This window comes from Chlamydotis macqueenii, chromosome 17 (assembly GCF_036417535.1).
Source record: "Chlamydotis macqueenii isolate bChlMac1 chromosome 17, bChlMac1.mat, whole genome shotgun sequence".
In the NCBI taxonomy this organism is placed as follows: Eukaryota; Metazoa; Chordata; class Aves; order Otidiformes; family Otididae; genus Chlamydotis; species Chlamydotis macqueenii.
Window position 1 is genome coordinate 15,699,086 of NC_141572.1, and position 16,194 is coordinate 15,715,279.

Sequence of the window (16,194 nt, forward strand, 5' to 3'; positions counted from 1 at the left end):
ATAAAAATTAAAGCTCACGATGTAAACAAGTTAAGGAAAGAGGGGAACAACGTGGCCCATAAGAGCGGGACGAGCCCTGCAGCACATAAAGGGTGCTGGGTCTTCCCCGTGCAAGCCCATCGAGAGGAGGATGGATAAAAAGGTCGAGGGGACAGTCGTTCATTTTGGAAGGGGGAAAAGCAAGCGGCCATGGCCATCCAGGCACTGGAGGCAGGCGGCTCTTTCAAGAGGCCTGCGAGTTTCCGCTCTCTGTCCCGGCTCAGCAGGGCAGCGGATGGGGTGGCTTTCACCAAAGTCCCAAATCCTCACACTCACCAGGGGAAGGACTCACCAGGGACTCTGACAGACAGATCCAGTAAAGCAATTTTCCATGTATCCATGCTGAACCAGCAGAAAACACAAACTTCTGTTGTATTATTGCAGCCGCCAGCTGAAGGAGTTACTGCAAACTAACAGGCCCAGTACCATGCATTAAAAAAATGAAGTTGCTATGAATAAATGTATTCCTGGAGCTCTACAGGAGCAGCCCAGCTCCCTGCAGGTACTCAGCAAAGAGGCCACTTGCCATACACACCATTTTCCTATGGTGTTTGGAAAAGCAGCATGGATTTTCCAGGACAGAGTTAGGAAATATAACAAACTCCCATTGCCAGTCCCTGTGAAATACCTTCAGGAGGATAATTTCATGTGATAACACAGTGGACCAGACATTGATCTGGCACAAATGCGCCGTGCGTCCTTGCAGCCAGACCCTGGAGCCAGGCAGCACGATGCTGCCACCGCCGACCGCGATCACAGCGTGGGATGAGAGCAGGCTGGCATGGGCAAAGCCAGTGGCTCCGAGTCCTAACGGTGACGTTGATGCCCGTGAATTCAGCTGGCAGGGCACAAATCACATCTCCAATTTGGCCCGATACCCCAGAGCTTTGTTTTCCAAACTACACTTGGGTCAGATGAGCACCCGGAGTGCGTGCAGATCCATGGGCGTATCACCCTGCGGGGCTGAAGATGGAAATTTAGCTCTGAGCTCTTCAGTCAGAAAAACCTACGCAAAAAGCAGCAGGTGTCTCTCTGGCAGCAGTACGGGACAGCGTTCCCAGCTGTCCCTGCTTGGCACTCACTGACACTGCTGCACAAACGTCCAGAGGAAACGAAAAAGAGGCATAAAGTCTTCCTCCCAATTTAGGCCCACACTTCACCACTTGTCTCTGTGGTGGGCAACTCCCACTTGCCTCTTCCTGAACCTTTATCCCCGCTTCTCCTCCTAGTCCCCCCAGGCCCTGCGTGTGTGTTCCTCTGGCCAGAGACCTGAATTCCCGAGGGATGATCCCTCCAGGAATCTGGGGCTCAGTGGCACCTTTGCTGATCCAGCAAACTGCTTCAATTGCCATCAGGGAAAATGACATTTAAATGAAATATTTATAAACCCAAGTTTAATTCTGAAATCCGATTGGAACAGTGTGCTGGGTCCAGCGCACTTTAACCCTTCCACAGTAATTTTCTGTAACTGCTAGGAGAGGTTCCTGACCTCAAAGCAAACCGTTTGGAAAGTTTTAGGCATGTGCCTACAAAGCTGTGTGGTGGCCGACTCCTCGGGGACCAGCTAAGGCCACCACTGTCCCACAGCAGCACTGCCCGGGCCATGGCTGGTGGGAAGAAGCATGGTGGCTGCAGCTCCCAGGGCAGAGCAACCGCTGCTCTCCACGCACGTATACGTATGCATCTAGAGAAGACTGGATAGGTACAGGTATAGCTATAGGTATAGCTATAGGTACAGGGATAGGCATATGCCTGCATGCCCTGTGCCACCAGCATCACTTATACATACATGTGGTTTGTGTGTTCATCTACATTTTTAATACATATGTATTTTTTTATCTCTCTATATATACACACACAGACACATGGACATGAACGACCAAGAGGCCAGGGCTGGAAGTATTTTATAATAGACAAAAAGCAGATGAAACATTGAGCATTAGCAGGTGCCAATACCACACATCCACGTACACATCAGCACTGCCAGCTCTCAGCAGTCAAAAATCCTGAGTCAGCTCCCCAAAATCATAGAATTGCTTAAAACAGGGACTCTTGTCAAGATGATAGATTCTGACCCAATTTTATTTATTTCCTCCCAGATTTTCAGCCTTCAGGTCGGAGCACTGCCAGGACTCCCATGCACACACCCAGGAGCTGCATCCTAACTCCATTTATCGTGGTTGGCTCATGGTTTTTGGTTTTTTTTCCACACTGTGCCCACGATGCCTTTGTGCCTCATGTCATTAACACCTGCCAGTCAGTCATTAACACCACATTGCATCTCCTGTAAATCCATTCCTCCTCCATCACTACTCACAGCCTTGTAGGGCACGCCAAAGCCTCCCCTGTTTTAGGCAGACAGGAGACACGAGGCTGGAAATGCTGGCACCGACCCCCGGGCAGGGTGCTGGCAGGCGCAGGGGGGTGGCTGGGCTGTAGCGCAGGGCCATGATCATTATTTTTAAAAATTAGGGCAATTAAATGACCCAAGACTTCTTTACCACAGGTTCCCAGTATGGCTCAGTGCCCTTCTAGAGGCTAAATTTAAATCAGGAGTATCAGGCCGTTTAAAGAATCATACTTAAAATGGGAGAAACAAGGAAAATAGGAAGTCAACACCGTGGTGCAGGGGAAGAGAGAATTGGCATGAGCCAAGAGTTGGCTTGAATTTGGGGGGTCTGGCAAGGTGACGGTGCCCGGCCATAGGGGTTGGAGGAGCGGGGCCAGCAGAGGGGAGAGCTGTGTGTCTGCCCCCCCAGCCACGAAACTCTGCAATGCCTCGAGGTTTGTTGCTTAGGGCCTGGGGGCACAGGGCACGCAAGCACAGGGAACAGCCTTGTACCAGCTGTACGGGGTGAACAGCTCCGAGAGCAGTGGCAACCAGAAAGGCACCACGGGTAGTGGTGATGGAGGGACCGGCACTGCCTCTTAACTGCAAACCTCAGTGACTTCAGGTGGTCTCAAAGACACTCCAAGACATTTCTATCAAAAATGACAGAGCTAACAACAAAACCATCATGCCAAACGTGCCCGGCTCTACCTTCCCTCTCTGGGTGACCTGTTCAGCAAACGCCACACTCCCAAAAACCAGGAGGCAGGGCTTGCCAGTCAAGCCTGGGGGCACCCTCAGGGCCACGCTGAAGACACACAGCCTGCAGCATCCTTGCGGAGGGGAGACGTTCCCCGCTCAGAGCCAAATGCATCCTCTGCGTAAGGGCAAAGCTGACCCGCAGACATGCCATGCTGTGCTGGAGCTGCTGCCCTGCCTCACCATCCAGCGCTGAAGAAGAAAAATAATCACGGCTTCACAGCCACACTCCCACACCTGGTGCAGAGACAGCGCTGCTGCAGCTCTCACCAAACTGTCACCAGCACACCACGGTTTCCTTCTCCCATCTCTCCTGGAGCAGGCGCTGGGATGCCACGCAGGTTGCCAGCTGGCAACTCAGTGCATGTGCATCACACACCCAGAGAAAAAAAATGGAGGGAAAAAAAAAAATACGCAGTGATTGAAAACAGGGCCTTCAGAAGAGGATTCGGCGTCACGGGATTGCAGCACTAGAGATAACAGAAAATTACTTCACCGCTTGAACATAAGCTCTTAATTAAGCACTTAAATATCAGGGTTGGGCACTGCAGCGGCAGCCAGACTGTGGGGCTGACCTCCTGCACAGCCAGCACAGTCATTACCACCGCGGGACCCACTCCTCAGCGCTCCTCCGTGACTATCCGTACTCCTCCGTGACCATCACAGCAGCATGGGTGCCATGTCCAGGTTACCTGGAGAAATGCTGAGGGTGCTCAGGAGCACCTTATATCGGTCGGATATAAGAAGATGGAGCAGGCACAAACCTCTGGTACATCTTTCAGCAGTGCCCAAATAAACTCGGTTGACTCCAGGCTGCATTTGAAATATTCCCTTCATAGCAAAACAGCACTGATGGAGAAAGCAGCTCTGTTCTGTCCCTGTACAGTTTGCTTCTCATCTGTACGGGGCATGGGCAGATTTTTTTAGAAAGAGGAAAGTCCACTGTGCAGCCCTGATGATGCACAGTTCCCACAAGAAAGCAGAATGACAAATGTCATAAAAAGGCTGTGAACCTTCTTCACCAGAACAGTCAGCCTCTGCAAATGCATCTGCTCACCTCGCCGCGTTCGCAGGGTTCATGGCCACCGTGATGAAGGGGCTGGGGAGGGGCTCATCAAAAGCTGTTGAAGACTGCTGATCAAAACCAGAGCACGTGCTACAGGACGGCATTCTCATTCACTTGGCCCTGCTATGCAAATAGAGCTGCACATGACAATCTGCAGTTCGGGAAACATGCCTGCAGAGCGCTTTTCTTCCTGCACCAGTCCAAGATGAAACACATTTTCTGCTGATGGTATACAGAATGAAGTAGAACTGCCAGCACAGTTTGTTCCAAGTTCAGTTAATGAAGGCATTTATTCCTGGATGTGTTCTCACTCCTTAAACATTTCAAGGTTGAGTTTTCCACAAAAGAAAATTTACAGTTCAACAGTGAAGGTGAAGACGCACATTTGAGCACAGTGTCCAACGCCATGTTACCTCGGCACTGCAGGGACCCGTAAAACATTCACAGTGCTGGTCAAGGGCCGAAAACCACCTTTATTTTCTCATTGTGCCTTGCAAAGCAAAAGCAGAGGCCCTCAGCCAGTGGATGTTTGGTGAGTCCCAGGCACGACTTTTCTTGTCGTTCTGACCTTTTGAGTCCTTCAACCTGAAATCCCTACTGCCTGAGGTAATGAGGGTAGATTCAGGGGAGGTAGATTCAGACTGGACATAAGGAAGAGATGTTTTACACTGAGGGTGGTGGAGCACTGGCCCAGGTTGCCCAGAAAGGTGGTGGATGCCCCATACCTGGAAACGTTCCAGGCCAGGCTGGACGGGGCTCTGAGCAACCTGATCTGGTTGGAGATGTCCCTGCTCCTTGCAGGGGGGTTGGGCTGGGTGGCCTTGAAAGGTCCCTTCCAACCCAAACCATTCTATGATTCTATGAAGACAAATCGCCAATAAAGTTCCCCAAAAGATATTTCTCCACCCACAAAGGCTACACGTGGATGCTGACTGATCTGATAGATCAGCGCGACTGCCTCCTTCCCCTTGCCCTTGGGCATGAGCAGGTAAGAAGGACAGGGTCATTCTTCAGCCCCCTCTTTGGTGGCCAAAACAAGCTGCAGGGCAGGACCTCTCCTCAAAGGCAGCTTTGGCAATGCTGACCACACCAGCCCCCAGGCACCGTCAGTCCCTGGGGGACTGGCACCAGGTTGGTGCTGGTGCTGCCGGGTATGACGAGCCACGGCGACCACGCCATGCCTGCTCACGCCCACGCTGCAGACGAGTGCTCAGAACAAGTCGTAACACTGACACTTCCACACCAGCCCTCCCTTGGCCAGCCAGTGTGCCCGCGCAGCCGGCACCGCAGCCCCTTCCTCTCCTACCTGCGCCCACCTTCACCAAACCGCAAAGGCGTGGGCTCCCAGCCCACCCAGCCCAGCCACGGTGTGAGTGTGCAGGGCAAGTGGAATGTCCTCCATGTCCAGGTGCCTACAGTTGCTTTTCCCACTGGCGGCAGCACGCGTGGACAAGCTTCGCCGAGAAAATAAAATCCAGAAAGTGGAGCACCCGCAGGACCTGGCCTGGGTGATGGGACTGAGAAAGCACCCTTCCAGCAGGGACAAGTAAGGGCAAAGCTGCAGCATCAACGAAGGCGCTTGGAGCCACACATCCGTACGGGGATGGCTGTCACACAAACCCGCGCTGGGGCTCGAGGGGGCTAGTTCTGCCCCACACACTGCGAGAAGGCAGGAGCAGGGAGGGCAGTGGGGGTACAAGGAGATGAGATGGGGAAAGGGGTGCCAGTCGGTGTTTGGATGGGGTTGCAGGGTGTGGGCTGAGCTCTCCCCCCACCTGCCCACAGCCCCCCAGGCACCGCTGCAGCCCCCACACAGCTCCCTGCCCAGAAGCAAGAGTGCCAAGGAATTTGGGGGGATTAACAGGCCAGTAATCCTCCCTGCGGGAGCCGAGAATTAACATTCCCCCCGGCCTGCGTCCGCCGCAGCTGACCTACATCTCCCCACGAGGACAGTGGGATGGGGGCTTGGCGCCAGAGGGCTGTCACCTGGTTTGGGCTTGGAGAAGCATCCTCCCATGGCGCCGGCCGGGACAGGCAGCAAGGACGGGGACAGCAGGCAGGTCAGCGAGGACGAGGGCACATCCTCGCATGACAAACCGCCTGCTCACGTTGTCCCGGGCTCCAGGCGTTGTTCGCAACCTGCATCGGGTAGAAAAGCTCCGTGAGAAGCGGCACGGGCAGGGACGTGGGTGCTGCGGGGAGGGGAAGGAAAGCTGCGAGCGGCGCTGCAGGCGGGAGCTGGGCCGCACGAGCACAACGGGCACACGGGAGCACGGGGGCAAATCACGCTCAGCCCCGCGTGCCCCCGACACCCGAGTGACAGGGGGAGAACATGGCGCTGAGGTCACCATGCCGGGAGTCACTGGTAAATGCAGTTTTGAAGTTTACAAATGCAATCATCCTTTCAAAGTTTACATTTGCAAAATCCCTCCTGTCATTTATGTTCAGATTTTAATAACTTTCCAAAACCCTGCCCTTGGGAATTAAATCTCTAAGCACATAGATCGCAGCCCAAATACAATTACTAAACCATTAATACATTTCAGTCAGGATTTTTTCTTTTAAGTAAGAAGAAAAAATGGAAAAAATAAATCTACCTTACTGACTGGTCCTGCAAGTTCCCCCTTTCCAGTAACACTCACTCCTGCAGAAATCCCATTCGCTTTGGAACAATTATTTATTTGAGCAAGTTTCAATGCCAGGTCACTTTGCACCAAAACTCAATTTTTTATGCTACTGACTCAAGGGGTTTTTTATGTTTAAGTGGGACAGGCAAACAGTCCACTTCAAATTGTGTTTGTCTCATTAGCTTTGACTGATAGTGCGCTCTGATTTGGCAGAGACTAAAAATTAGGAACAAACTTTCCAGTTGTATTTCTTGACTGAAAACAGCAAAGATTCGTACAGCCCAACTGGCAATAAAATAGAACATTTATTTAATTTTACCCATTCATACCTGTACTTGAACTCATCTTCTATAGTTTCGCCATTTACTTTTTACAAAGGGTTTCGGTCTGGGCAGGAAGGTAAAACCATTTCCAAAGGATATTTTAACACAAAGTAGGCTTTTCTGCTTAGGGCCTTTCCCATGAGAAGAAAATGCAGAAGTGCCAGGAGACAAACACCAAGGCCTGCAATTTCTCCCCTTTACTTGAGCACTAACTCGAAATATCCAGGTGCATCCCTCCGTTTCCCGCTCTATCCCTCCAAAACGCGCACACTCCTTCCCACGCACCTTCAGACCCCCTTCTGCTGTGCGTGGCGCGGCCTCCACCAAGCCCCAGGTGCATGGCACGAGCGCCTTCAAAGCCTGAAGCACGCTCAGTAAGTAATCCAGGCTGCAGAGGCTCCGGAGACCCCTGCCTTGTCACATGGCGCAAAGTGGACGCGTGCCATTATCAAACCAGAGGGGTACCGGTGTGGGACAGACTATTAACAGAACAAAAACCGCACCAGCTTGCCTGTGGATCACAAAGTGTGCGGAGCCACCGAACACGCTCATTCGCAAAGGGGGAACATTAAATGGAGCAGGGAAGAGTCAGGGGCTCTTCCAGCAAGAGCATCCAAGGAAAGCAGCACACCAACATCTATGCAAGAGCCAATGCAAAAAAAAAATGCCGTGTAAGAAGGTGCACAAATGCAGAGGAAGATTTGGGAGCGCGGGGGAAAACCGCAGCAGAGAACACACACACAGTAACTGCTGCATGGCCCTTCAACAAAACTCGCAGGACGAAAGGGAAAATGGCTTTGTGTCAGCCATTGATATATCAGCAACACAGGAGAATAATTTAGCCTAAAACATATAACAACATACCACGCAAAGGCTGGCAATAAGGGAGGCGGGAGGCGAGGGTCTGAAAGGAGCAGGTGATGGGGGATGAGCTGGGTGGGACATCCAGGACAGCCTCAGCATCAAGCCGGAAGGGAAAGTAAAACCGCACCTAAGCGAGTTCAGACCAAAGTGAGATGCCGCTGTGAGCAGAACACGCCAATGAGACAGCGTGAGCTGCATGGAGAGCAAAGAGAAAGCTGAAACAAACACTGTCACCCACCCAGAGGCCGGGCTTTCTTCTGGAAGGCAACCAACCTACTCCACGTTCTGCGAGAGCCGACTCCCACAGCTGACTCCCGAGCAACCAAACGCCCTGCTAAGCCCGAGCAGCTGTTTGCTGTGGGTTTCTCACAGCAGAACATGGATGCTGTGCCGGCAGGAGAAGGCCACGCTCCAGGTAGGTGGTGCCCAAGCCCTCAGGGTGCTGTGCACGTGGGGAGCATGGCAGGGACCCCCAACCACCCGGGCAGGCAGGCGGTGGGACAGATGGCTGAAGGGTGGCTCCTGAATGTGCCTCACCAGAGGATGCCTGGATCTTCTCCAAACCCCTCCAGAGATGCTGATCTGTCGTGGGACTGGTTTCCAGCTGGTCTGGCTGGTTTTACCAGGGACTTTGGGGGGATGTCATAGCTCCTGTCCCTGAGTATCAGTCATTTGTTTGAGATGCCTTTGCTTTGTCTGGATCTTAACGTTGGCAATCTGCAGCCATCCCCTCAGGCCCACGTCACACCTCCTACTTTCCCCACTGATGATCACCCTGGGCCCTTTGGAAGCTCCAGCTGACTGAGCCACCCACAACCTTCTAGAGCAGAGCACAGAGCACTGGGCATTCCTCCTCCACTCCTGGAGTCAACCAGGCAAAAGCAAGATGGTTCTTGGTAGGAATCCAGCTGATGTTACTGGCGAAGCTGTCGGGCTGCCCACAGCCCGAGCACTAGCAAGCACACAGAGATGTTTCAGAAAGTCACCTGAGACCCAGCTGGTTGCAGAAAGGCACCGGGCTACTCTGCCAGACCAACCCATGAGACTCGGGCTAAACCACAACACACCGCTAGCAGCATCCCAAGGTACCGATGCGGAGCTGGCATGACAGAGTCCTGCAGGAGTCACAGCCAAAATCCCCTCTCTGTTAGGAAAGGGAAATGAGCTCATATACAACATGATGTAACTGAACCCAGGATCATCCACAGAACCTTGCTAGCTCCCAAAGGGTAATGCACCGGCCTACTCAAGGTCAGGCAGGTGATGTCCATGCCTCAGTAAAACAGTTCATAACCTGTTCCCTGAATAAAACACTCTGTGCTTCACCACTGCACACACCACCTCCAGCACCCACTCGAAGAGAGTGTCAAGGAGAGGGTTATCAAAACAGGAGGCAATTGTTGCGGTGCTGAGGAACATACTGCCGTATATATGAGGGACAGCCTACCAACATACCCCATCTCTGAACGCTCCCATAAGAACGGGGAATCGGCCCTGCCGCAGGCTGTCTGCGAAGCAGGACTCCAGCGTCACCCACAGGGAGCATGGCCCGAGAGCACGCCGCCACAGAAACCACCCTGCTCCCACACAGGACAAATGTGGAAAATAATCCAATAGGAGATTAGGAAGCAACCCAGCGCTGCTAGCCCCAAGCACTTCCACTGCACAGAAGTAAAACTGCGATATTGCAACATCAAGCCTTCGCTGCAGGTAAGGGAGGTCAGACCAGCAGGAGCAGGCGGCTCAGCCCAGACGTCCCCTCTCTGTCAGTGGCCAACGGCACTCGCACACCACGAGCAGCCAAGAACAAGGCAGGCAAGCGGTGACACTTCAGCCCACATTCCCAGCCAGGTTAGGGCAGCCTGTGCGTGGATCAGGACGCAGAGACTGCACCGTTTTTGAGAGAGGGCGCAGAGCAGACCGCGCTAGGACTAGTGCTGTGTTTACCTCTCTGCCTGCTGCTGAGCCCCGGGCTCCCATTTCAACCAAATGCTCTGCTGTGACTCCAAAAGCTTTGCCAAGCGATAATGTGGTATGTAAGTACACAGTACAGAGTAGGCATAATCAGTATTTTTCCCCTAAGCATTAGTTTGTGGTTACTGAAACAGTGTCATTTTGTCACCTGTCCACCAAGGTTCGTCACACCCAGCCACAACGCTTCACAGCCAGCATCTCTTTTGCTGCTGAGACTAATTCTGTCTGCCTAGAAACCAGCACGTCTGAGCACTGCGCCATGCCCAGTGACACCAGCATCTCACAGATATCCTGGTGTGCAACTCAAGCTAGCTCCAGCTGGAGATGTCAGCTGAGGACCTCCTGTATGGAACACTGAGCACCGACACACTCATGACACTGTTCATGTCCTTGTCCTCATGTGGTTTGTCCTCTCTGCACAGATCTCCACCACTGCTGAACTCTCTGATTTCTTTGCAGTGCTCTGCAGGAGGCCCTGGAGGAAACCTGTGGGGGATTCTAGGAGGAAATCTGGGAAATCGCCTGCAAGATCTTTGAGGAGGTTTCTGAGGAGCCACTGGAATTCACAGTGACCAAGTGGGATATCTGGGACCTGCTCCATTCCCAAGGAGATTACTTCTGTCCCTTGACTGACACCACCAGTCTGGAGGAAAAGGGCTCCAAAGAAAGCCAAGGTATGCGCGAGTGAGAATAAGGAAGATCTCTTCTAGGACAGACACCAGGATCTGAAAGCAGAGGTCAGGAAGAGACACCTCCTAAGGAAGCCATTACCTCAGGATGAGGAAGAGAGCGTCCCCAAGGCTGAGGAAGAACTTCTCAGTCTGGAGGACTGAAGAAAACCACAATGGAGAAGGCAGGCAGCGTGAGCCCCTGGGGCACCTGTTTCCCAATAAGAGTGGGATAAAGGGACGTGACACCACTCGGCAGCCTTTAATGCAGCGAGGGCAACATGGTAGCCCCAGTGCAGTTGCAGTTATGATCATGCTGGCCTTCATCTCCCATCAGGATGGCACCTCTTGCTCTGCACCTTCTGCCCAGGCAGCTCCACGTCACTCCTCTGCCATTCAAAGGTCTCCTCCATGACATGCACGCTGCATGACCCTGGCACTTTGGAGAGGTTGGGAGCCCAATGCCACCCTCAGGTGCCCATAGCAGGAGGTCCCGCAGCCATCAACAACAGGCACCATGGGCTGCACTTCAGCCTTGCAGGCAACGGGCTGAACCCCACGCCTGAGAGCACTGCACTGAACAGCCACTGTGTAGCCACAGGATTGTTGGAAAAATTTAGGCTGGAAGAGGTCTCTGGTGGTCATCTGATCCAATCCAGCCCTGAGTAGGGCAAGATACCAACCTGGATCTAACTTTAATCCTGCTTTAAGCTTTGGAGAATGGATCCAATGCCATTTGTGACATGAGAAGACGCACTAACACCTGGGGTTCCCCAAGGGTACCAGGCCTTTTCAGATGGGTATCAGTGGAGAAGGCTGAGATTCAATGGTCTACAAAGAACAAGGAAATCCATTCTTGGCAGTTGGAGACCACTCCAGAGCTCCCCATCCACATCTCTTCCATTGCCTGATGCAGCACCCATTAGAAAAGCAAAGTGGAGGTGTTCAAAGATGTTCACTCCCTCAGCACTATGGAGCACCCAATGGTCTTCTGCAGGAACTGAGAATGACACCTTTTCTCCCAGGCCTCTCACTTCTGGAGTATTTTGCCTCACTTATAAGCCCCTGAGATTCCTCCAGGGGAGGGAGGGCAGGGATTGGGCCGTGCTGGTGTCCCCCGGAGCCATGGCAGCCCCGGGGGGCTGGGTGGCAAGTCTGGCTCACCTGCTCAGGGCACAGTTGATTGCCAGTTCTGGGGTCAGGAAGGAGTTTTTCCCTCGGGCAGATCGGCGCAGGTCCCTGGGGGTTTTTCACCTTCCTGTGCAGCATTGAGCACAGCGCCTTGCCAGTGCTCCTTGGGGCCATTTCTGGCCAGCAATTCCCTGCTGTCCCAGGACCAGGAGTCCAGCTGTGCCCTCCTTCCCTCCGCCTCTCTTCCCTGCAGCAGCTTTGTTTTTCTAGTTTTCAGTCATTTGTAGCGTAGGTCTTCTAAGGCAATGTCCTGCAGCTCCACGCTCAACAGGAGCTGCTGGGTTTTAACTGCCTCTGCATACAATAAAATTTTCTTTTTATTGTATCTCGGTTCTGTCGTCTGCAAACATATGCCTATTTCTGCCTCAAGAACTTTGTCCTTAGAAGCATTATCAGTTACAGCAGATAATTTTTGGACTCACAGTGATGTTATCACCCTTTGAAGAACTCGGTACTTTTTTCTCAGGACATCCTTCATGGATGTCTCTGAAGGCTCCATGTCAGAGCACAGCAGAGTCGTTTCTTTCCTGCCCAGTATAAGGATCCCCAAAACGGGTGTCACTAACACTCTTGTGCTCCACACGCTTAGATCTCGCTGGCCACTACAACGCTCCTAGGTCTGAGAGAAGGTCCTATGGCCAAGCAATGGAGGCATCTCTCCTCGGTGATACCATCCCAACAGACACCTGGAGTTTTAGGAAGATTCCTGATGTCTATCAATAATGGCCTTTTTCTACCATATTTACTGTCCAGGTGAGAGATTCTGGCCAGTTGTCGCACACAGCTGGTTTTCCATCCAAACTCTTTATTCTGGACAGAATCGATCTTCAAAGACAAGAAAGCAAAACTTTCCTATTTATAAAGCTGGACACACACTGCCCCACGCTCCTCGTGTTCCTCACCTACCAGCACACACCAGGCACGCCAAGCACGCCAAGGAATGGAGGATGCACGGCAGCTCCACATCTCCTGGAAGACTTTATCTTCTGCAAACAGCCTCGCCTGCTCTGCCGAGCAACGACCACCTGCGCTTTCCAGCCAGTGAGATCTGGCTCTGCAGGCTGCGCCCCCCGAGCAGAAGCAAGAGAGCAGGGGGCGGCGGGCGGCTCAGAGCATCTGCTGGCTCTCTCTGTACTTGCAGGGAGGAGTTGGCTCTGACTCTGGTCCCCGCTGTGGAAAAAAACAACCCTTGATCCCCAACCGTACCCTATCCACCGCAGAGCTGCCTCCTTGCCAATTCTCCGGACATGCACAATATTGTCTCTAACACAAGGCCCAGCGGGAACCATGGAGCAGTCCCAGCAGTAGACCCATTTTGGACACACCCTACAAACAAAACGAAGCACAGACCTTGCTGCGGCCGTGCCAACGCGTCCCACAAAGGAGACCGGGCTTTGGTCCTTGGGTGCAGGACACGTCCCCTGCCCGCTGAGTCCCAAACTTCACCAGGGCCCAGAGCTCTTGTTTCACCCATCTCCTCACGCCACGTGATGGCACCCAGCAGCGGACCCCGTCTCCCAGTCCCACCATCATGCCACACATCGCCCCATAGGGCTCCATCCCAGCCGGGCACACACCCACCCTGACCCACCATGTACCCATAGTGCCAGCCCCCATGCACCAGGTGCTCACTTCTCAGCACTAGGAGAAACAGGCTGCCTGTTTCTCTCATTTTTCTGGGAACCTGCTCTAGTTCAACTCCCACAGGGACTGCCAGAGCTATGCAGTGGGCCACCATCCTCCACCAGGTTCTCCCACGCCTGGCACAGCAATGTCACTCCTCCACCCGCTGCACCACCCTGGCACGGCCAGGCTGCCACAGCCCACGGCCATGAGGAAAAAGCCGCCAACCCAGCGTGAGGAGCTCAGTTCCCTGCAAGGTCTGGCTCAGCAGAGTCGAGCGCCCCATCTCCAGGATAACCTGGCTCTGCTGCCAAGGAAAGCAGGTCTCTCCTCCGAACGCAGGACTCCGAACACAGCCCAGGCGTGGCTGGAGCATCAGGGGTCCCGGGGCTCTTCCCCACGCCCACAGACCCCGCTGGGTGCTCTGTGTTATCGAGGCGAGGTGCAGCAGCCCCGCTCTGACCCCGGGAAGGTTCACCCGTCACCAGAAAAGCCTGGGAAGAGCCAGTGGGAAGACAACCAAGTCACACAAAGGAAGTGTGACAGGGGACGACGTTTGCAGAACTTCTATTGTTTAAGTAATTTGGGGGTGGAAATAGACGGATCTCCATCCTGAAGCCGAGGTATCACTTTTTTTCAGGAATTGCACTACAAAGGATGCCAGCAGGCTCCAACAACGCCTCCGGCCCCAGCTCCCAGCGCTGGCACAGATCGGCCTCCCGGCATAGGGTGCCCAATTGGGGGGAAAACACCCTCATTACTGTAACTGCCACCTGTCCCTTCATCTCCAGGATGAGAGACACTGTCACGCTGCTCGCGGGGACATGCCCTGCACCGCTGCCCGTCCCATGCCCACGCAGCCGATGAGCCAAACTGAAGGGGGCCGGCGCACAGGAACCCCAGTCTCTCCCTGGCACCCCAGTCTTTACCTCTCCAGCTCTTCACTCCCTTTTTTTGCCCCTGCATAGCTCTCCTGCCAGCTCCCCCTCCCCTCTGCCCAACCCTCCTGTTCCCAGTTCCCTGCCAGTTCCATACCCATCCCGACCCTCCTGCCTGGCCCCCGCTCCAAGGGTCCAGCGACGCTGACGCTGCCGGAGTTGGCTTTGCCAGGGAAATGGTCCCAAGAAACAGAAGCAAAACTCACGCTGTGAAATGCCGAGAGCAGTTCCCAGCCCCGCCGACGGACTGCACGGCCCCGTCTCACTGAGGACAGGACACGTCCTGGCATATGTCACCTTGTCACCTTGTCACTGGGAGTTTGCGCCGGTGGCAGCACAGAGAGCTGCACAGCTCCCCAGAGAAGCGCAGAGGGAAGACTGTGTCAGACTACAATCAGCCACGATTGTTTTGCTGGCTGCTGCTTCAGCGATTTTATAGGCTCCAGGTTAAAGGCTCATTCGGCAGCGCCGTCATTGCCACCCCTCCAAACGCATCCTCCGCAAGCCGGATTGAAAATATTCCGACATTAATAATTAAACACTTCAGATATCAAAGGTGCACCAATAAAAAGCGCAAATGCTGAAAATTCTTCCCAGATGCAGCCTGCTTGATGCACAAATCAAAACATTTCAGGATAGAAAAAGAGTTTTAATTCTCAATCGCTCTGTTACCGGCAGCCACGTCCTCCTCTTGCTGGTTATCACCACCGGTTCCCGACTGCACAAGAGAAAACCGCGTTCCCTACCGGAGCTGCAAGCGGTGCGGGAGGAGTTTATGACGGCGCGGTTTTCCAAGACGAACAGCTAAAGCACACGACCGCCAAATTTTTCCTTCCCCCTGCCAGGAATCGGATGGGACCGGGCGGTTACCCACGCTTTCGCTGTTCCCCGCGCCCTCATGAGAAGACAGAATTGCACCCGCAAATATCGCTCAGGCTGCCTGCGGTCTGCCCGTGCCCCAGCCACCGGGCTGTGAAACCAGGTGGGATGACAGTCCCCAAAATGGGGACAAACTTGGAGGACATGGGGGGGCAGGGCCCCCAAAACCAGGGCTTGGGGAGAAACACAGCCTTTCCTTGGCAGCAATTGTAGCCCGGGGTTTGGTTTTTTTTGTTGTTTTGTTTTTTTTTTTTAGCTTTGATTTCTTAAGCATTTTTTTTTCTTTTTGCAGCTTTGATTTCTTAAGCCTTTTTTCTTTTTTTTCCAGCTTTGATTTTTTTTAAGAAATCGCCGCATCTCAAGAGAGAGGCGAGCGCAAGCGCCCCTCCCCCACACGGCTGCGGTGCCCACAGACCACCTCTCCCCGTGGGCCGAGGCCGCTCCACCGCCCCACGGGCCGCCGAGACCCCCGGGACCCCCGCGCTCGCTCCCGCCCCGCCCTGCCCGGAGGCGCGGGTGCGGCCCCGCACCAGGAGCCCCTCTCTCCCCCCGGTACCTGCGCAGCAGCGGGGCCGGGCCCGGCTGCGGGAGCGGAGCGGGGGTCCCGCCGGCCCCGGGCCCGCCAAGGGACGGGGTTTGCTCCCTTCGGTCCCGCCTGCAGCCGGGGCTGTTCCTGCCCCCGGGAATGACCCGGCCCTGCCCGGGCCGCTTTGCATTCTCCGCGCGGACTCGCTCGGCTCCCCCCGCGAACGGGGATCTCCTGCCCGCATTTCCACTCTCCCCAGTGAACTCTTTTCCCTTTCCATCACGCCCTGCTCGGCAGCACCTCTGCGTGCCTTCTCGTATCGCGCGCCCCAAGTATCTCCTTTTCCAGGACTTTAAAGACCGCCCCGGATCCGTGAAGGTTTTTTTAT

At 54.0% G+C, this 16,194-nt stretch overlaps 1 protein-coding gene across 3 annotated transcripts in view; it reads right to left on the reverse strand.

The window, feature by feature from the left end:
• The window catches only part of AIFM3 (AIF family member 3), a 47,703-nt gene extending 31,741 nt beyond the window's left edge, over nucleotides 1-15,962 (reverse strand). For 2 of the 3 annotated variants that reach the window (XM_086761331.1, XM_086761328.1), the window contains exons 1-2: nucleotides 15,837-15,962; nucleotides 6,180-6,332 (exon numbers count right to left, since the gene is read on the reverse strand). In XM_086761331.1, the coding sequence (XP_086617457.1) occupies nucleotides 6,180-6,210 (31 nt within the window). In that variant the 5' untranslated portion in view covers nucleotides 6,211-6,332; nucleotides 15,837-15,962. Of the gene's footprint in view, nucleotides 1-6,179; nucleotides 6,333-14,607; nucleotides 14,794-15,836 lie in introns of those variants that run through there. The other variant, XM_086761330.1, reaches the window with a different exon arrangement.
• Nucleotides 15,963-16,194: the final 232 nt, after the last annotated feature.